General features: G+C 41.0%; 1 protein-coding gene across 1 annotated transcript; it reads left to right on the top strand.

The window, feature by feature from the left end:
• Positions 1-20,504: 20,504 nt before the first annotated feature.
• HTR1F (5-hydroxytryptamine receptor 1F) lies at positions 20,505-21,485 on the top strand. The gene is made up of 2 exons (XM_040422101.1): positions 20,505-20,522; positions 20,633-21,485. The coding sequence occupies exon 2, from the start codon at positions 20,637-20,639 to the stop codon at positions 21,483-21,485; it is 849 nt and encodes a 282-aa protein (XP_040278035.1). The 5' UTR covers positions 20,505-20,522; positions 20,633-20,636.
• The last annotated feature ends 1,066 nt before the right edge of the window (positions 21,486-22,551 follow it).

Genomic DNA, 22,551 nt, shown 5'->3' on the forward strand with positions numbered 1-22,551 from the left:
TTCCACTCTTTGGAGATTCGGATGCTGTCAGATCTGTAGACAGTTCTCCTTACTGCAGCAGGAAATCGCATTTTTGAAAGCTGAAATATTTAAATTATCTGTTAAACAAACTCCAGCTAGGACTGCTGCAATGCCACTGCCACAGAGGACCCCCAGAAATGGCAGATGGGTTAATGTAGGTTCTGGAAGTCTTAGAGTGGTGGATAGAAGACATGTCCCACAGTCGGTGGTTCTCCATAATTCATTTGCAGCACTCTCAGAATGTAAGGACAACATGGATATGGACTCAAGCACAGAGGGTGAGAAACCATCGACTCCTATGTCTAATGTATGCAACAAAAAAGATAAAGTGAAGTCTCAAAGGATGCAGCTGTTGCTGGGTGATTCAATCATAAGAAGTGTGGAGCTTAAAGAAAATGGTTTTGTGAGATGTCTCCCTGGGGCTACTGCTAGAAGAGATAGAAGACGTATTATTAATATTGTTAAGCAAGCAAAGCAGGAAGGGGACGTGGATGTTCTTGTCCATCTAGGGACAAATGACCTGGCTTGCAATGAAGTGTCAGAGGTGAAAAAATCTTTTATCACACTTGGTAATGACGTACAGGATTTTGCATCCACCATTTCATTTTCTGAAGTTCTGTCTGTGCATAATGTTCAGAATGATAGGCAGAGGCGCATAAAGGAGTTCAACATATGGCTTGGTAAATGGTGTCAAGAGCAAGGATTTGGCTTTGTTTCTCATGATAGCTCTACTTGGAATAGAAAGGAACTGTACAAAAAAGATGGTTTGCATCTTTCTCTCAAAGGAACAAATGTACTTAGTGAACAACTCCAAGAATTTGCGAAAGAGTATTTAAACTAGGAAGGGGGGGCAAAAGAGTGAAAATAAAAGAGTCCAATTGCCCCCCGAAACAATGCCAGAACAGGTCAGAAGCACAGAGGTTAAGAAATGATAAGCTCAGAGTCCTGTCTACAAATGCTCGCAGTTTAGGTAAAAAAATCAATGAACTTGGGTCAATAATGGCATCTGAGAATGTAGATTTAGTGGCTGTTACTGAGACATGGTTTAATGAAAGAAATGACTGGGACATAACCATACCAGGGTACTCTTTATACAGAAGAGACAGAGAAGGCAATTTGTTTAATATCTTCATAAGTGATATTGCAAAAGGCCTCGCTGGTAAGGTTTGTCTTTTTGCTGATGACACAAAGATATGTAACAGGGTTGATGTTCCTGGAGGGAAACGCCAAATGGAAAAGGATTTAGGAAAACTAGAAGAATGGTCAGAACTCTGGAAACTGAAATTTAATGTGGATAAGTGCAAGATAATGCACCTGGGGCGTAAAAACCCAAGGGCAGAATATAGAATATTTGACACAGTCCTGACCTCAGTATCTGAGGAAAGGGATTTAGGAGTAATTATTTCAGAAGACTTAAAGGTGGGAAGACAATGTAATAGAGCAGCACGAAATGCCAGCAGAATGCTTGGATCTATAGGGAGAGGTATAAGCAGTAGAAAGAGTGAAGTGCTTATGCCGCTGTACAGAACACTGGTGAGACCTCACTTGGAGTATTGTGCGCAGTACTGGAGGCCATATCTCCAGAAGGATATAGATACTCTAGAGAGAGTTCAGAGAAGAGCTACTAAACTAGTACATGGATTGCAGGATAAAACTTACCAGGAAAGGTTAAAGGACCTTAATATGTATAGCTTGGAAGAAAGAAGAGACAGAGGGGATATGATAGAAACTTTTAAATACATAAAGGGAATCAACTCGGTAAAGGAAGAGAGCATATTTAAAAGAAGAAAAACTACCACAAGAGGACACAGTTTTAAACTAGAGGGGCAAAGGTTTAAAAGTAATATAAGGAAGTATTACTTTACTGAGAGAGTAGTGGATGCATGGAATAGCCTTCCTGCAGAAGTGGTAGCTGCAAATACAGTGAAGGGGTTTAAGCATGCATGGGATAGGCATAAGGCCATCCTTCATATAAGATAGGGCCGGGGGCTATCCATAGTATTCAGTATATTGGGCAGACTAGATGGGCCAAATGGTTCTTATCTGCCGACACATTCTATGTTTCTATGTTTCTATGTTTCTATTAGTCCATCTCCTTACTAACTTCTATCTATCTCAAATCTATCTATCTTTCTGTCTCATATCTGTCTGTCTACCATATACACAAATCATCTGTACTTAAAGTATGAAGTTATAAGATCTCCTCATGTTACTCTCCATTAAAATACACCATACTTTACTGCATATCTACTGGAGCCTGAGGTGTCTAAATGTATGTCTCTCTAATTATTAGCATTTTTAGGTACTTACATTTCCTTCACCAGGCATATGACATCAAACCAGCCTGCGTGAATAATAGGAAATTTCACACATAAACAAAACAATTAAGTGAGGAGATCCTGCTCAAATGAGTTCATTATCTGAAAGAGCTGTCAGATGTGCGCAGGGCTTTGCCGTTATTCCAATTTATTTGTCATAAATTCCTTTCTGATGTAAGTGTATAAGACATTTAGTAGAAATTTTAACAAAAATATTTCCTGTTTACATCATTAAGAACTGACAGGGAGAGATTTTTTTTTTTCTACTTGGAAAGGGTGTTGTCAGACTCCTTACAGAAAAGAAGGATCTTTTGGCTCTGAGTGGAATATGTGGCTCCCCACTCTAAGTTCGCAGATAGCCAGACAAAGCTGTAACTTAACCATTTCACTGCCAAGGAGGTATCTCATAGGTCCTTGTAGGGTGACCGTTCAGTAGCCAAGGACATACTGTAGGGTGGTATATCCTTGTGACTGTTGGCGGGATCTCAGGCTGTTTTTTAAAGCTCACAATCTCAGCTTTAAAACCAGACCATGATATAAGCTGTAGCCGCTATAAATTGCGAATTGATGCCCTTAGAAAGGGTCTCAATGAAAGCGGATCCGTTCTGAACGGATACAAGCGTTTGCATTATAGGTGCGGATCCATCTGTGCAGATACCAGACAGATCCGCACCTAACACAGGTGTGAAAGTAGCCTTATCAGCTCCCTACAGCCTTCTGCAGAATTTTATATATTTTTTTAAATATTCAGTAGATAGTGACTTGGAATACAAAAAAATCACCAACATTTTTTCTTTAACATAAAAACATGATTTAAACAATAAGTCGTTTTCTGATGACACAATCCCTTTAAAGCTTGTCAGCTTTAGGAGAGTGGGGCCAGTGGGAGAAGTACTGACAGACTGCACAGGAATTTATATAGTTAAATATCCAGACCACTCCTCACGCAATACCCATTACATGCAGCAGTTTTCAGTATTCAGGCACTTCTCAGAGGGGTGTAATACGGAGGCTTTTTTGTACCCATATTATGAATGCAACTCCTTGAACCCCCTGCATTTAATCAGAACCAGAGTTATGGCGCTCTAACAGGAAGTTCATGTGTTACAGGATGTCCATAATACCGGAGTAATAAAACAAAAAACACCACTATTTATACTCGTCTAAAAGAAGCCATAGTTTATTAATTATATAAGGTTCAGGGATTTATCATTGTTAATTAGCATTACTGTTTGTATTGGGGGATTTTTGCTTTTTCCAGTTCCGCAACATGTGCATTTAAAATTAGGCCTACGTGGTAAGTATGAACTCTGCACATGTTGAACTTTTATTATTAGGAGGTGTGGTGCATACAACTTTATGTTTGGATCACACTTTTACCCACTTTTATGCAATTTTAATAAATAAAAAAATGACAAATTGATGCAAGTTGTATGAAGGTGTGTGTAAAGTGCTGCTAGTGGCATTTGGACAATGTGCCGGGTGTCTACTTTTATAAAATATATGGTTATGGGCGGAGATAGTATGATTTTTTTATTTTATAATTTTAGGTTTTATCTGTACATGTCAAAACTTTGAAAATCACTTTAAGTGGCAACAGACAAATATGACAGTGTCGCCCCCAGTTCCTGGGTGTCGACATTCTGGCTGTGGTCTCCTCAGAGTAGGCTGTACGTGCATTTATCTCACCGTGACTTCCTTTCCACATGGTGCAGTGCCACGTAATCTGCACCGTCTCTAACAGGTCTGCGCACACTCTTGGCCATTACGGTATCTTTGGTTTCTGATACAGGCCTGTCTTTTTTTTGACAGGCCTAAGCTGCTTCCAGGATGCACAGATTTGGAAGCTCCTATTTACCCCTCAGCTCTGGCTCCATCTACTCTGCAGTATTTGGCTTCTATTGCCTAAGCTAATTCTTGAGGTGCTTTACCCTTATTTCCGGTAGCAACCACCTTCCTCAGGATAGGCCATCACTAGCTGATCGGGGGGTACGGCACCCAGATCAATCAGCTGTTCTGTGTGGCTAAGGCGCCGGAGGTTAGCATCTAAACCACACTGGACCGTCAACAGTTCTTGTCACTGCAGCACTGCTACCATTGAATTCTATGGAAGCAGCATGGCAGTGACAAGCACTGTCCACTACAATGCTGGATTCAGCAGTTGTATGTCAGCAACATGTGAAGCTAGTCTCTTACTGAAAATGTAAGAAAGAGTAAACCTTGAACATTTTAAAGGGGTTGTGCAGTGTCAGATAGTGATGATCTATCCTCAGAATAGCTCATCAATATTAGTGATGAGCGGCAGGGGTCATATTCGAATTCGCGATATTTCGCGAATATTTTGTAGAATATTCGTCGAATATTCGAAAATTCACGATTTTTTTTTCCCTCAAAAAATCGGAAAGGTAATGATTGTGTAATATGCGAATTTTCGGAATTAGAATTTTCGGATTCAAATTTTTTATTGCGAATTTTTCAACTTACAACTATTAGACGAAGATTATAGCACTATATTAGCTAAATTGCTCTATATTCGATTTTTTTGTTATATTGCTATAAATTCGTAATATTCTAAAACAAGAATATATAGCAATATAGCAAATATTCCAAAAAAAACTAATATAGAGCAAAATTTGCAAACACTACTACTCCTTCCGCGTAACCTACCCCATGGCTGAAATTACACATATTTTTAATGACTTTTTTCGCCAAAACTAGTAGTATATTCAAAAGGAATGGGAACTATAAAAAGAGGATTTATAGTCCTGCTGGATCCACTTCTACCTCTGGCTCAAAACACTGCCTCAAAACTGCATGTGTTTCCAACCTTGAAGGGGTTGTCCAGTTCCAAGAGGAAACCAGACAACTCAGATCAACCTTTAATAAAGAATAGCCGATTACTTACCTGACATGTGACTGCTGCAGCCAGGAAAGTGTTTGGCTGCAGAAGTCATCTGTTGTTGACATGATATCACAGCTGCATCCAGGAAAACAGAGCCCCGCTGGGAGAACCTCAGCAGTCATGTGTCAGGTAAGTAATCATCTATTGTTTATTACGGGTCAATCTCCTAATTTGTCTTCCAAAACTTAGAAAAAGCAACGGAATGTCACTACTCACCAACCTTCCGAAACGGTTTCACAGGAGATATCGACTCTGGTATATGCTGTGATTGGTGCTCTGCTCTTCTTATATAGTTCATGAAATGTGCACAAGTAAATCCAGAAAAGTAGGCGGCACTCACCAGCTTGCTTGGAAATAATCCTTCACTTTAATGATAGAAAAATACAAGGAATCCACATATTCCGAAGGGGGTTTTGCACGTACGCGCTTCCTCAGGCCGCTACGTCAGCACGCAGATTTGCCTATCACTCTTTATTTCATCATTCAGTGGCATCATAGCAACCATCGACGCCACCGAAAACCGACTACATAAAAACAAGTATACAATCAAAGGACACATTTATATAAAGACGCTCATGTCATTTTGATCGTTTAGGCCTAAAGGGCCCATCGCTCCTGAACGCTTTATCCATCTGGCTTCTTTGCATAGGAGAGTCCGATGCCTGTCTCAGAACACTCGTATTACATCCATGAGTCTCCCTTACATGTTCTATTAAACGTAGAAAGCCCTTCCCCGAAGAAATTGAATTGATATGTTCCCTAAATCTTTCACATAGACTTCTAATCGTCTTTCCTGTGTAAAATCGGTCACAACGGCACATAATCAGATATACCACATATTTACTCTCACGTTATAAGGGTATTGACTCTATGAAAGAGGCCCCCAAAAAGTAGATTTTTCTATTGGGTATTGTGATGGCAGAAGGAACAATTATCACACCTCTGATTACCTATGGGCAATAGATCTTTGAGCCAATGACTCAGTCTCTCTTCTACAAAATAACTTCTCACTAGTGTGACTCCTTCTAAATGCTATGAGGGGTTTCTCATTAGACAGTTCATCGAGGCCATTGTCTTTCTTAAGAGTGTCCCAATTGTTATATATGACTTTTCGAATCACCTCTGCCATAGGGCTATATCTAAAGGAAAACGCAAACCTCTTTTTGTCACATTTTTTCTCCTATGTTTTATATAGAAGGTCTCTGCGGGATAACTTTGATGCATGCTCCTTCGCCTCATCTAAAATCCTCCCTGGATACCCCCTCGCCAAAAATTATTCCTCAAATCCAATGCTTGGGGCATATAAGCCTCCTCCGTTTCATGGATCCTCCTGAGTCTCACAAATTGCCCATAAGGGACCGATTTCTTTACACTAATCTGTCACCCTCCACCACAACAGCCACATCCAGGAATTCCAGAGCTTGTCCTCCATATTTACATGTAAATTTCATATTCATGTCATTAACTTTATTAAGGTGTGTAACAAATTCCTGACATTGTAATTCCGTCCCCGACCACACTAATAAAATGTCATCAATATATCTTAAAAATGTCCTAATATATGGAAGAAAGGGATTGTCCACTGAGTATATATATATATATATATCTATCCTCAAACCTCACTAGATAGATATTCGCAAATGTACAAGACACAGGAGTACCCATTGCCGTTCCATATTTGTCGATACCACTTATTACCAAACCTGAGACTCCTCAAGTTGGTTTGTATAATTATTATCAGATCCGCTTTTAAAACCTCATATACTTCAGTGTCCCCCAACTGTCTCGAAGCCTCAGTCATATGGTAATCTCTCGTCATTAGGACCACATTGCCTCTCTTGTCCGCTGGTTTCACTACTATCCTTGCATGATTTAAGCCATCTCATGTTACTTCAGCTTGTGGGAATACCAATGCTTTAATTTCAATACTTGATGATAAAAGCTATCAATGCTACTACCAGCGGGCAAGGGGGGACAAAAAGTGGACCTGATACCTCCTCTAAAATCCTTTTCCATAATATTTTCCTTTTCGACATCCTCAGTGTTGGTACTAATTAGAAACTCAATACATGCTATTTCTGTATCGTCATATTTGGTAGATATACTAAAACCCAAAGGGCCTATCTGTAGGTATCTCTCCTTCCCTTTAATGCTTCCTAGAATCCGGTATATTCTTAAACAGCTTATGCAGATTGAGTTTCAGTATAGCCTTAAATAGATCCATTTCAAATGTTACTGGGTCGAATTGTTCGACGAGACTGTAACTAAAGGTACTTTCACACTTGCGGCAGAGGATTCCGGAAGGCAATCGGGAAAGAAACGGATGCATTTTTGAGACGGATCCGGATGCGGATCCGTCTCATAAATGCATTGCAATACCGGATCTGTCTTTCCAGTTGTCATACGGAAAATCAGATCCGGTATTTTTTTTTCCCCTCAATTTTAAAGGTCTGCGCATGTCCCAAAACCGGATCCATTTTGCCAGAACAATTGGGGCCGGATCCGGCATTAATGCATTTCAATGGAAATTAATGCTGGATCCGGCATTCCGGCAAGTGTTCAGGATTTTTGGCCGGAGAGAAAACTGCAACATGCTGCGGTATCTTCTCCGGCCAAAAGACATAAGAATGACTGAACTGATGCATCCTGATGCATACGGAATGGAATACTCTCCATTCAGAATGCATTATGATAAAACTGATCAGTTTTTTCCGGTATTGAGCCCCTAGGACGGAACTCAATACCGGAAAACAAAAATGCTAGTGTGAAAGTACCCTAAGTCCTTTTTCAAGGACAGAGATACAGTCCCGTGTCAAATCCCGACCGGTCAAGTTAATGACACTACTAGTTGTCAAAGTAGACTCATTGGAGGCAGTCACTGTCTCCAAGATACTTGTCTTTTCCTTCCTGTGGACTTTCTCATTGGCTGCTTTCTTTCTCCGACCCCTTCTGGTGCCACAGCCAAAGTAGCTTCATCAGTACGTATGTTCGGATCATCTGCAGCTCGCAGGTAGTTGAAAAGTATTATTATTTTAATTTTTTTTAATAACATTTGCTGCCCTTTAGGCTGGGTTTACGCATTGCAGACTAGTTGCTGGAAAAAGGCAACAAAACCACACTGCAAAAGCTGCACACGTTTTTAGCGCAGTTGCCGTGGTTTTGCAATTTGGTAATTGCCCATGCAATTTTTACAGGTGAAACATACAAAATAAATGTGTTTCACCCTTAAAACCTGCATCGGTTATTACAGTATTGCAAAACCATAGTAATCACAGTAAAAATGCATATTTTTTTGCAGTGCGGCTTTTGTTGTGTTCTTTTTTTACTGCATCTTATCCACAACCTGTAAACTAAGCCTGAGGCCGGGTTTACACTTCTGTGTTGGTTTTTAAAATGCATTAAAAGCGCATACTTACTGAGTTAGGGCTCATGCACACAAACGTATTTTCCGAAATGACTCTGTGTATGTTCCATATCTGTATGTTCGCATGGATGTTCAACAAATAAGATAGAGCATGTCCTATTCTTGTCCGTTTTGCGGTCAAGGACAGGCATTGTTACAATGGATCCGGCAAAAAAATTGGATGCAATACAGATGTCACACGGACGTCATGTGTATTTTTGGTGGATCCGTGGTCGTGTGCATGAGCCCTTACTGGATTTTTTTTACAGGTAAAACATGTAATTGCTTTTGCAGTTTTTACAAGTGAAACATGTCGATTTAACATGTCGATGTATAATAGAATGCAATTGTGGAAAAAAACACATCCGTTTTCCGATGCGTTTTGTGGTGCATTTTTAATGCATTTTTAAACAAGCAACATGGAGATCTGGACCTAAGGTTCAAAACAACTAAGAATCTATGGAAAGAGACTGGAATTAATGATGGTCACTTGATTCATTTGCTTTAAGTCTATTATTCCGGCCTTGGTTAATACTGAAAAAATGACACATATTGAAAAGACAAAAATCAATTCCTTGATTAAATTTTATCGATCACTGTATTTATTGGACAGAAGAAGAATCCCAGAGCTATATGGCCACGTTCAGCAGCAAGTTAATATATCTCTGGCACACAGAGAACCTTGTGACGGCCGTCAAGCATGTAACCCATGGCACCCGTGTGGATTTGGTGTTACCGTCACGGATTGCATGCAGGCCTGCCTCTTCTTCTCCTCCTCCTACTCCATCCTCCGTCTTTTTCTCAGCTGACTCCTCCTTTTCCACTGCTACCGCCTCTTCCGCTGCACCCCCCAAGCTCCCCAGAACCTACACGTGCCAGGTGAGATGTTGCCATGCTGTTCTGCGGTTGTTGTGCCTGGAAGCCAAGAGCCACACCGGTTCTGCACTCCTTTCAGCTCTGCAGTCAAAGGCCGATCAGTGGCTAACCCCGCTCAATTTGAAAGTTGGTAAAGTGGTGTGCGACAACGGTGCCAATCTGCTGAGCGCGCTGAAACAGGGCAATATGACACACGTGCCGTGCATGGCACACATCCTGAACTTAGTTGTGCAGCGATTCGTTGCCAAATACCCCGGGGTCCAGGACATCATGCAGCAGGCCAGGAAAATCTTACATGGCCATGGCTCGCCTTGCTGACGTTCAGAGGCGACACCACTTGCCCATCAGACGTCTGATTTGTGACTGCCCGACACGTTGGAACTCCACCTTGTATATTCTTGATAGGCTTCTCCAGCAGAAACGTGCCATTAACGACTACCTGTACGAACTCTGCAGCAGGACAGGTTCTGGGGATCTTGGTTACTTTTCACCGCTCCAGTGGCTGCTTATGCACGACACATGCAGACTTCTACGACCATTTGATGAGATCACCAAACTGGTCAGTCGCAGCTAGGGCGCCATCAATGACATCGTACCTTACGCCTTTTATCTGGAGTGTGCATTGCGTCGTGTCATTGATCAAGCCATCCAGGAGCAGGAGCAAGAAGATGAGGAAGTTGCAATGCTGAATGAATTCCTAGGGGGGAGCTACTGCATCTGAGATAAGTCAGCAGGTGTCTGAAGAGGAGTCAGAGGAGAATGGTGCCTGAGGGGAGGAGGAGCAAGAAGAGCAGACGTTACACTTTTCGGGGATCCCTGGTGTTGTCCGTGGATGGTGGGAGGAGACCGAGGACAACATTCTCCTGGGCGATGAGCAGGAGCCAGGCTGCTCCACCGCTTACAATTTAGTGCAAATGGGGGCCTTCATGCTCCAGTGTTTGAAGAGGGACCCACGTATAAAAAGAATAAAGGGCAAGGACCAGTACTGGGTGGCAACCTACTTAGACCCCCGGTACAAACACAAAATGGTGGCCATGTTACCAGCATCACAGAGGGCTGGCAGAATGCAGCATTTCCAGGCCTTGCTGCGAGAGATGCTGCATTCTGCTGTTGCGGGCGCTGGCAGAGGAATTTCCACCCACAGAGAAACAGTTGCGAGTACCAATCCTACAGCGTATGCAAGAAGAGGGCGGTTTGAAGATGTGTTGGTCACTTTGGATATGAGATCATTCTTGCAGCCTACCCATCGACAGCCGCCCTCAGGATCCAGCCTCAGGGAACGCCTAGACCAACAGGTGTCCGATTACATCGGGTTAACGGCCGATGTGGACACTCTGAGAAGCAAGGAACCCCTTGACTACTGGGTGTGCAGGCTTGACCTGTGGCCAGAGCTGGCACAATTTGCCATGGAACTCTTGGCTTGCACCTCGTTGAGTGTCCTGTCCGAAAGGACGTTCAGCGCAGCAGGGGGGATTGTGATCGATAAGCGCACTCGCCTAGCTCAAGACAATGTTGACTACCTCACATTTCTAAAAATGAATGAGGCATGGATCTTGGAGGAATTCAACACCTGTGACGACCACGTTTAATTTAATTTCCTCATGACAGCCCACAAACATCCGCCACCACCTAGAACAAATAATGGTCCCTGTCTTAGGTAAATACAGCAGCATAAAAGGCCTTTTCTGTCCAGTGAATGCCTAATGTTTGGGACCTCGGAGGAATTCAACACCTGTGACGACCACGTGTTATCGAATTTCATTTGGTGTTTTTTCAAGAGGGGAGATTTCGTTAACCATGTTTTTTTATCCAATTTTATATTTTCTGTTCTTTTAAACATATGTATTTGACATCTATTTGTACTGGCCTGCAGTAAAATTGATATCCAATGACCATCTACTATACACATAATTACTTGTTCTTTTCTGTCCAGGGAATGCCTAATATTTGGGGCCTGTACTACAGTGGCCTGCAGTAAAATTGATATTGAATGGCCGTCTAAAATACCTCCAGCCACATAATCACTTGATCATTTATGTATGGTGAATGCATAATTTTTGGGGCCTGTAATCTAACTGGCCAACATTAAAATTGTTATATGGTGGCCGCCTAATGTACCTCCATCCACATTATCAATTGTTCTTTTCTGTACGGTGAATGAATAATTTTTGTGGCCTGTAGTCCACTGGCCTGCAGTAAAATTGATATCCATTTACCGTCTAATATACCTCCGGCCACATAATTACTTGATCATTTATGTACGGTGAATGCATAATTTTTGGGGCCTGTAATCTAACTGGCCAACAGTAAAATTGTCATACGGTGACCACCTAATGTACCTCTAGCCACATAATCACTTGTTCTTTTCTGTCCGGTGAATGCCTAATATTTGGGGCCTGTACTCCAGTGGCCTACATTAAAAATTTTATCCATTTCCGCATAATGTACCTCGAGCCACATAATTACAATTTCTTTTATGTCATGTGAATGCCTAATTTTTAAGGACCGAACTCCCGTGGCCTGAAATAAAAATTTTCTAGGCTCCAGCATTGCAGATTTCTGAGAATTTCCCTTAAAGACGCATAAAAATGGCCCCTGATTAAAATACATATTTTTGGGGGGAATTTTTGCCATTGATCCCCCTCTGGTATTTCGCTGTCCATTTTGTGGGACGATTTGTGCACCTCTTGTAGCTGCAATAATGACCTGAAGGTTTTTCAGGTAAACCTGCCATTAAAGTGAATGGGCCCCGCCGCGAACTTGCGATTCGCGAACATTTGATCGCGTTTGCGCGATCGCGTTTGCAAATCGTCCCAGTCGATGTCCATCACTAATAAATGTTAGACATGTAAATTGCATAAAGAAATCAGGCTCAGGTCCAAATCTCTTGGGTCCTCCTTTCATCTACAAAAGATCACCACAAGTGCCGCAATCACGGATAATGAACAACATTAGTTGATCTTATCACCTTATTGTCTGCTGATGAGTCTGCACTGTCAGGAGGTACAAGTATATTTGTTAAAATAATGTAACCTGCCAGTATCCGGTAACACAGTCCGCTGTTCGCAGGGTCACTTTTCCTTTTCTAATCATTGCTTTCATTAGATATTGCAGCTTAATTACAAGCTTGAAGAAACCAAGTGATCTGTAATGAAAACAGATTAATAGCTTCTGAAGGATTCATCTATGGACCTTAGGGTGATATCATATCATATAAATCCAATATGCATAAACGAGATGTGCAATATGCCGCGTGAGTGGAGTCATTACATAGGAAGGTATACAATGAAAGAGCTTCATTCTTCATTGCAATCATTAGGTGGCAGCTTGCGGTCAGTAATCATTCTTCGTATATAATATAATGTAACTATCATTCTAATATTCTGTACTAAGGGCTCATACAAGTTGTACAAAACCATAATACAACATTTATATGCAGATGAATGCTCTTGTCACAAGATATCTGCTCCATACCCTGTCCTTGTGGTCAACCGGTCACTTCAGGATCAGATTGGCCGTTCAGCCAGTAGGGCACTGGCGACATTCACAAAATTTGAGTACAGGGCATACTCAGATATGAGCTTCTCAACTGCAATTGAAAAAAAAAATGCTCTTGTCATGTTCAAAGGTCCAGAAAACCCCCAAACATATCACAAATGTACACAGAACAGACAAGATCCAGAGAAAGCCAAAACTAATGTTTTATAAAAAAAAAGTACCAGACACAAGCAATCAGAATAAAGCAGGCCAGGAAGGAACTGCAACAAAGTACAGCGGGTTTCATAGCAGAGCAAGCTGTACAGATCAGGCGGATTAGTGGCAGAAGTGTAACCACTGTGCCAAGTGACCAGTTTGACTTTGTACCAAACCCTAAGGGCATTATTCTGGTACCGCCCTGGTTTTTTGCCGCAGGTGAGTGACCAGATCTCTACCTCCTGGGATGGTCCTGGTACACTTGGGAGTTAACCTGCAAGGAAACGGAGACGCTGGTGCAAGGCACCAGCAATCCAGGCATACAATATTAAACGCTGTTCAGACACAAGACCAGGATACAGGATCACAGACAGAGCCACATAGCCAGGAACCCATGCAAAATAAGATACACAGAACATGGCGAACATACACAGATCAGAACATAGTAAGAGAAATACAAGCATGCCTGGAACCCATGCGTAACAGGCAGCATAGCGTTCTCAGACAGTCATACAAACATCCCTGGAACCCATGCGGAACAGGAATACAGGAAACATGGAGTTCACAGACAGATCAGGAAATAAAGACATTAATGAATAACCAGGCTGACACACAAGTCAGGGTAGAGTAATAAAGACACAGGTCAGGAGAGCAAGCACCCTGCACTCAGAATTCCTGGAGACAGACTGAACTCCCAGGCATATCGCACATAAGTCTAAATAGCAGGGTGATTTAGGTACCTGACTACCTGATATTTAAACAAGCCCAGGGTAGTATTAACCCTGAATTGACACAAGGAGCATACAATTCACAGAGCACAGTTCACACGCTATAAAAGATTGCGAAGGCCGAAAAAAGACATCTGTTCATCCAGTTCGGCCTGTTATCCTACAATTTGATCCAGGGGAAGGCAAAAAAAACTGTGAGGTAGAAGCCAATTTTCCCCACTTAAGGGGGAAAAAAAACCTTCCCGACTCCAATCAGGCAATCAGACTAACTCCCTGGATCAACGACCCCTCTCTAGTAGCTATAGCCTGTAATATTATTACACTCCAGAAATACATCCAGGCCCCTCCTGAACTCTTTTAGTGAACTCACCATCACCACCTCCTCAGGCAGAGAGTTCTATAGTCTCACTGCTCTTACCGTAAAGAATCCTCTTCTATGTTTGTGTACAAACCTTCTTTCCTCCAGACGCAGAGGATGTCCCCTCATCACAGTCACAGTCCTGGGGATAAATAGGTGATGGGAGAGATCTCTGTACTGACCCCTGATATATTTATACATAGTTATTAGATCTCCCCTCAGTCATCTTTTTTCTAAACTGAATTACCTTAATGTTGATAATCTTTCAGGGTACTGTAGTCCACCCATTCCAGTTATTACTTTAGTTGCCCTCCTCTGAACCCTCTCCAGCTCTGCTATGTCTGTCTTGTTCACAGGAGCCCAGAACTGTACACAGTACTCCATGTGTGGTCTGACTAGTGATTTGTAAAGTGGTAGGACTATGTTCTCATCACGGGCATCTATGCCCCTTTTGATGCAACCCATTATCTTATTGGCCTTGGCAGCAGCTGCCTGACACTGGTTTCTTCTACGGCTTAGTTTGCTTTTCACTAAAATTCCTAGGTCCTTATCCATGTCACTGTTACCCAGTGTTTTACCATTTAGTATTTACGGGTGACTTGCATTATTCCTTCCCATGTGCATAACCTTACATTTGTCAGTGTTAAGCCTCATCTGCCACTTAAAGCCTCCAATCTATCCAGATCCCTCTGTAGCATGGACCTTCACTCGTGATCTCTAGAAGAAAGTGCCAGTGATACTATTCAAATCTCATGGTACTTCCTCACCTGTTAGTCTTAGTTTTATCCAGTTGGCTGCATAGACAGATATTTTAGCTATAGGGATTTTCTGGGATTTTTATATCGATGGTCCATCCTCAGTTGACCGAACTGGTTACTGCAGTGCTGCTCCCATTCACTTCATAGGAGCAGTGCTGTAATAACCAGCTCCATCCATTACATAATGGAGCTGTGTAGTTCCAGCACTAATCCTGGTGATGGAGCTACTCCCGAAGACCTGATCGGTGGGGGTGCAGGGTGTTGGACCTTTACCAATCTGATATTCATGGCCTATTCTGAAAATAGGTCACAGAGAACTTTTTAAAATATAACTTATGATCTATCCACAGGATAGTTGATAAATAAAGGACCATTGTTGGTCCAACAGCTGGGACCTCTCACAATCCCAAGTCGACTTTCTTAATGGAACGGTAGTGCAGATGTTGGCCCACTGCTCCATTCACTTCTATAGGTCTGACAGAGCACTGTCTACATCCGTCTCATAGAAGTGAATGGAGTGGTGGAATGATACCATTCAGAAAGGGGACATGGGGACGGCTCACCCTCATTCTCGGAATCATGGGGGGGGGGGAGATCACAGTGGTATGACCAACAGCTGTATATAGGTGATAAATAAAGGGGTTTTCTGAGATTTTTTAACTGATGACCTATGACTTACGTAGGTCATCAGTATCTGATTGCTAGGGGTCTGACACACGGGACACCCACTGTTTAGCTGCTTGAGAAGGCACTGGAGCATCCAGTAGTGCGATCTTCTTTCAGCTCACCAAGCACAGTGCCGTACATTGTAAAGCGTCTGTGCTTGGTATTGCAGCTCAGCACCATTCACTTGAATGTGGCTGAACTGCACCTAGGCCATGTTGACCAATAATTGTGACATCACATGGCCTTGGCAGAGCTGTGAGAAGGCCACACCGCTACTGCGAGGGCCGGTGCCTTCTCAAACAGCTGATTGTTGGAGAACCCAGGTGTCTGACTCCCAATGATCAGACACTGATGATAAAGGATTGGTCATCGGTTAAGTCTCTGTAAACCCCTTTAATGGGCATCCATATGAGCCTCAGAAAAAGCCACATCCTCCCCAAGGAAACATTGAGATTGAGTGGCTGTTTTCTGTTCTAAAAGAAATTAAGTGAGGTGGAAGGACCTTAAAATATTGTAATAATAGAAGGTACATACAATTCAATTGTATTGATAGAGAGCTTTCAGGAAGTTAGCCCAAATTAAAATGTTAACTATATGCTACTATAACTGATACTTCATCAGATCATTTTTATAATTAGTTCTCTCTAATGAGACTTCTGCTCCTGGTCTGTTGAAATTCTTCAATATATTGCATTTCTGTGCTGGAATTAAGTCTGGGATTAACAAATTGGATAGTCATATTCCAAATTAAAGGAATTTCAAAGGATATGACTGCAGCATATTGTGTTATATTGGCTCTTCCCGATTAACAATTCGGCTGTCATACAGTCTGTTGAAGTCTGTGACGTGAACATGTGATGTTGAAGGTGATAATGTACTATGATCAGGGGATGGTGAAGGATGATTTGCACTTTATCTTTATTTTATTATACATTGCCATTGTCAAGTTGTCAACAGAGCTGTGCTATAAAATCCGGACCTTTATTTATGTGGACTGATGTACGATAAGAACCGAAACAGAAATGTAAAATCACGGCATGATCAGAAAATAAATGAATACATAAAACGTGCTTGAAAAGATAATAGAGAAGCCAAGACATGCCTGTGACACAAAGGTTAAAGAGAGTGAAATGGAGCAGAAGTGATTTATATACAGAGATTAGCTATAAAAAGAAGAATTATATGGTGTATATTTTTAGCCTAGATTTTCATTGATATTGTGATGTGAGGTCTTGTTTTTGGGTACATTTTTTATTGTACAATTTTTCATAATATAATGTAGCTTTTACATTTTAAAACAAAATGCAAAAAATAATAATAATTTCTGCTATTGTTTTTTTTTTTAAATGGGCTTTCCCATCCTAACATTTATGGCATATCACTACCATACACCAAAAAGTTCAGATAGGTGTGGGTCCCACCTCTGAGAATCACCCACTCCTACCTCCAGAACAAAGCCCCTGAAATGAAGTGACATGGAGTGCACCATGCGTGATCGGCATTATCTCCTTTCACTGTTGGGGGACTTTTGAAAATAGGTAGGCGTGCACTTGCACTTTTTGGGAATACCATACCTGACAATGGAAAGCAAGCCATTCAAGAGCAGCCACGTCTACTTTCACCGCAATGGGACCATACAAACTAGCCAAGCCAACACTGTTCCTGAGATGGGTGTGAGTTTGATAGGTGGGACTTGCACCTGTTTGATATTTTTGGATATTGTGGCGATATGAATAAATGTTGAGATGGGACAGCCCATTAAAGTCATTCCCTCTAAATCACATGATGACTTTATTTTACCTAATATATGACGTATATTGTCTGTTTTACGACTTTTATTCACCTAGGTATTCCAATGCTTTACAGCCTGTGCATGTAAAATAAATATATTAGGATGCATCTACCTATGAGATGTCCTAACAATCAATTTGAGCAGTCCTAGCATGAATACATTTTGCTGAATATATATTTCATGAATATACAGTAGATGGTGGAAAATTCTTTACTGAAGAGTAAAGATCTCACCATTATGGAGGACTGTGGACCTCAACTTGCATTTCATGAAAAAGACTTCTTCCAGTGGTTCAGGCTTAAAGGAGTATTTCCATCTCAGACATTTATGACATATTCCATAATGGTTACTCTTCTTTAAAAAAGAATTTTTCCAAACAGTAAGCATATGCTTATGAAATACTATTGGTGGCATTTCTACAAAATAGACGATAAAAATAAAAAATGAGATTCCTAAGTGGTTGCTAGTGCTACCCTTCAATGGCTAACTGAAAAGATATTGACAAGATTTCAAGTTTTCAAGACTAATCAGTTCTCTTTCTCAGGCATGTTATAACACAGTATCTGAAGACTCACATATTAATACACAAAAATACATGGGAATAGTGACTTAGTTGACAACTGATGTAAAGCAAATCAATATGAGTGGAGGAGGAAACAAACATTTATTTGATATATATCCAGTACTTGAATGTGATGAACCTATGAGGTCTGTGGTTCAAATTAATTAAAAGAAGAAAGGAAAGATCTGCCTATACTGTAAAATTTTTGCAGTTATGACTTCAACATCATCACAGACATGGAAGTCTTGATATTAAAAAAGAATTTCAAATCTAAGAAGCACAGGGAAGTCTGGGAGTACAAGCTCATGACAACCTTTGACACACGCAGATCAGGAATGACTGTGTGGCATGGATTTATGTCTTTCTACATCTCATAAGGATTTCGACCTTTAGACCTCCTGAGTTCATCACATTCATGGACTGGATATATATCAAGGGACAATAAAACTTTACTCATCTGTAACTGCTGGAACAATTTGCTGCTACAAATGTTTGTTTCCTCCTCCATCAATTTTGATCTTTTTTACATCACTTGTCTCATCTACCTCACTATGTATTTTTGTGTATTAATATGTGACTCTTCAGATACTGTGTTATAACATCTCTGAAGAAGAAACCTGAGTAGTCTCGAAAGCTTGCAATCTTGTAATTTTTTCAGTTAGCCACTATGAAATCTCATTTTATTTATTATTCTATTTACTGGCTAACACTGTACAGAGATATCTTTTACTTTTACAAAATAGATGCCATCCTTAAGAAAAAAAGACATATATGGAAATCATCGAGATGTTTGACTTACGGCCAGTTCTCTGTACTGCTATAGCCTACATTTTATACAGAGTGCTATTTTGAGATGTTATATGCCTCGTTTCAAATATCTACAAATTTCAGGGTACATGCACACTACTGTATTATGATTTGTATGGAGCCATAATGCGGTGCTTATACACTTCTGTAGAGTCCTACACTACCTCTGTATGCTTCCTACTGTATACAGAGGCAGATGGAATATTTTTCTATAACAATGTGGGTATGGACCGACTGTATCAGTTGAACAGATTTGGTTTGGGGCTACTCCCAAGGGCATTATCTAAGTGGTTCCCTAGGTATTCCTATTTTAATCCCTATACATGGATCTGGACTTTGCTGCAGGGGAACTACCAGACTGCTACCTCTTGGAGTAGTCTTATTCAAGTGACTTCTGGCCCACGGTTGTCAAGAGATATCAGTGTAGTGCACTGAGGGATCAGGCAAAGCTATAATAAGGGACAGGCCAAGGTCAGGGCACGCAGAGTACATGCAATCTAACAAATAGGCCAAGGTCAGGGTGGGCAGCTCAGGGTCAGAACAAAGAACAAGTGGAAGTCAGGTGCACAAAACAGGCAAACGAACAAGGCACCGCTTAGCACGAAACTAGCAAACTAGAACCTCTTGCTCAGAAACCTTTCCATAGGAGAAAGTGCCACAAGTACCCCAAGGTAACCAGCCATTGGCTGGGGAAGATTAGTGTGCACTCTCATTAGTCCTTTAAGAGCTGGAAGAAATGCATCCCCTACAGGCAGAGAGAGGCATAACCAGCAGGAGGAAGGCCTTAGTCTGGAAGGAGCATCGCTAGTCCAGTGACTGGGAGCACTGGGCAGGAAGAGGAAGATGTCGGCAGGACCAAGATGCCAGAGTCCTGCAAGTATGGAGGGGGTAAGCAAGACGTTGGCTGTGCCAACCAGCAAGAGAACAGCGACAGAACTTTGTTTTCTGTCCAGCATAATGAAACCAGACGGATCCGTTATACTTGCCGATATACTTCTATTATGACGGATCAAAACAGAATGCCTCTAAACGTTTCTGTTTTGATTTCCGTCTTAAGGATTCTGTTATTTTCCGTTATAACCATGTTATAACAGAAAGCCATAACAGAATACATAACAGTGATGTGAACAAGCCCTTATTCTTATGTAATGTACTCTTAAATATAATATCTTGCTTTATGAATAACATTTTATGGGGAAAGAGGTTCTGTCCATCAATAATTGCTGATCTCTTTTTCCATATAGTCATTTAATATAATGTTCTATAATGAAACCCACCTAGAAATATTGCATCACAGCAAACAAGCTTCAAAAATGCATTCCATACTAATAATATCCATACAGCGATCTTGTGGATGCTTGCAGAGTTTGGTTCTCAATCCATCAACTGAATGACGTGCTCCTCATCATAATGACAGAATAGCATACTTAAATGCATCATTAAAGATGTTTTTTTTTTCTCCTTTTCTAGCTATCAACTCCCCACTGTGAACTTCATGTTTAGAGAGAATATGGATCTACTAAACACGACGGAAAATAACTGCACACGGCACACCTAACAAAAGGGATTACAAGCAGAATTCTCGTTTCGCTCACTCTGTCGATCTTGACATTGATGACAACCGCAATAAACTCTCTGGTAATTGCTGCAATAATTGTGACACGGAAGCTTCATCATCCCGCCAACTATTTGATATGTTCCCTGGCAGCAACAGATTTTCTGGTCGCTGTGTTGGTGATGCCTTTCAGCATTATGTACATTGTAAAGGAGACCTGGGTGATGGGACCAGTGGTGTGTGACATCTGGTTGAGCGTGGACATCACTTGTTGCACATGTTCGATACTACATCTCTCCGCTATCGCACTGGATCGTTATAGAGCTATTACCGATGCCGTGGAGTATGCCAGAAAGCGAACCCCCCAGCATGCTGCCTTCATGATTGCAATAGTGTGGATCATTTCTATATTCATATCTATGCCGATATTGTTCTGGCGGCACCAAAGCCAAAATCGTGACGACGAATGCATGATCAAACACGACCACATTGTTTTTACTATATATTCTACCTTTGGAGCCTTTTATATCCCGTTGGCATTGATACTTATCCTTTATTATAAAATTTATAGAGCTGCCAAATCCTTATACCACAAGCGGAACGTGAGTCGATGTGAAAAAGAACAAAACGGTCAGGTTCTTCTAGAAGCTTGTGGGAAAAGTTCTACCATGTGTATAGCAGAGAAGTCTTTCTCGGACCACTCAACGGATTTCGACAGGATCCATATCACAACACGGAACCCAAGAGCAGAAGCGAGGCACGAGAAAGCAATGAGGAGGCATAAAATATCCAGCAACAGGGAACGCAAAGCTGCCACCACCTTGGGCTTAATCTTGGGTGCTTTTGTCATTTGTTGGCTTCCGTTCTTTGTGAAGGAGGTTATTGTAAATATATGTAATGCATGTTATATCTCGGACGACATGAACAATTTTCTCACATGGCTTGGATACCTCAACTCCTTAATTAACCCTCTTATTTATACCATCTTCAATGAAGACTTTAAGAAAGCATTCCAGAAACTAATACGCTGCAGACACTATCTATGACAAATTATTACTTGAAATGTTTCTGTAAATCCATATTAGGCCACACTACAATTAGGCCGAGCGGACCAACAGTTTATCGTATTTTCCTATTTTAAACTAAATACATTACCTGATTCTAGGCTACTGTTCATTTATTTATTTGTTACCTTTTGAGATACATAATATTCAAATTAGAATGAAAGCTATTAAAAATAGTTTTGCTACATTATAGCTATACCACATAAATCCTAAAAATCATCTATAGATGTATATGTTTCAAACACTCGGAATCTATAAAGGGCTTTGTGCCAGTTTGCTGGCCTACAAAAGATGTTCATTTTTATGCAAGCCTCCTTTTGCAACTTATTGCTGTTTTGTGCTTTTTGTGACACTTTTTAGGCAGGGTGCTGGCTCTCATTAAAGATAACAGCTGTTTATGGAGACTTTTTAGCAGTGATCCATGGGGAAAGATTATGCATAGAGATATCTCCTAGTGAAAGAGACCCATCTTGCTATTGCCACCTTTTGGAACTGGTGCCCTATGAGTCAAAGTCTGACTTTTTAACAAGCTTTGGAACATGACAAGGGAAAGCTTGTTAATAGGCTTGGCTATTTTCCCTTGTCATGTTCTAAGACTTGTTAAAAAGTCAGACTTTGACTCATAGGGAGCCACTTCCAGACGGTGGCGCTAGTATGATGGTTCTCTTTCTCTGGTAGATGCCTCTTTGCATATGTGTCACTGTTTAAAAGTAATGAAAAAATGAATGAGGTTTGGTGGGAAGAGGATTTGGCCTGTGTGACCCAACAGATTAACCTTAATTTACAGCAGACATAGATTTGGTTTTCTGGCACAAGGACACCATTTAGATGCACCAAATTTATCATCAGCATGTGCCTCTTAAAGGGAATGTATCATCAGAAAATTACCTATTGTTTAAATAAAGTTTTTATGTTAAACATATTTCCTTTTTAGAATTTTTGCAGTTTTTTTTGTGGAACGATTTCACATTGACCACTAAGCCTAATAATGTGCTGATAATTCCTATTCTGTGAAGATCACTTTTCAGAGGTCATTTCATTATTATCT

This window comes from Bufo bufo, chromosome 3 (assembly GCF_905171765.1).
Source record: "Bufo bufo chromosome 3, aBufBuf1.1, whole genome shotgun sequence".
NCBI lineage: Eukaryota > Metazoa > Chordata > Amphibia > Anura > Bufonidae > Bufo > Bufo bufo.

Coding starts and splice junctions, on each gene's coding strand:
- HTR1F (XM_040422101.1), top strand. CDS start 20,637: ATGTACATTGTAAAGGAGACCTGGGTGATGGGACCAGTGGTGTGTGAC.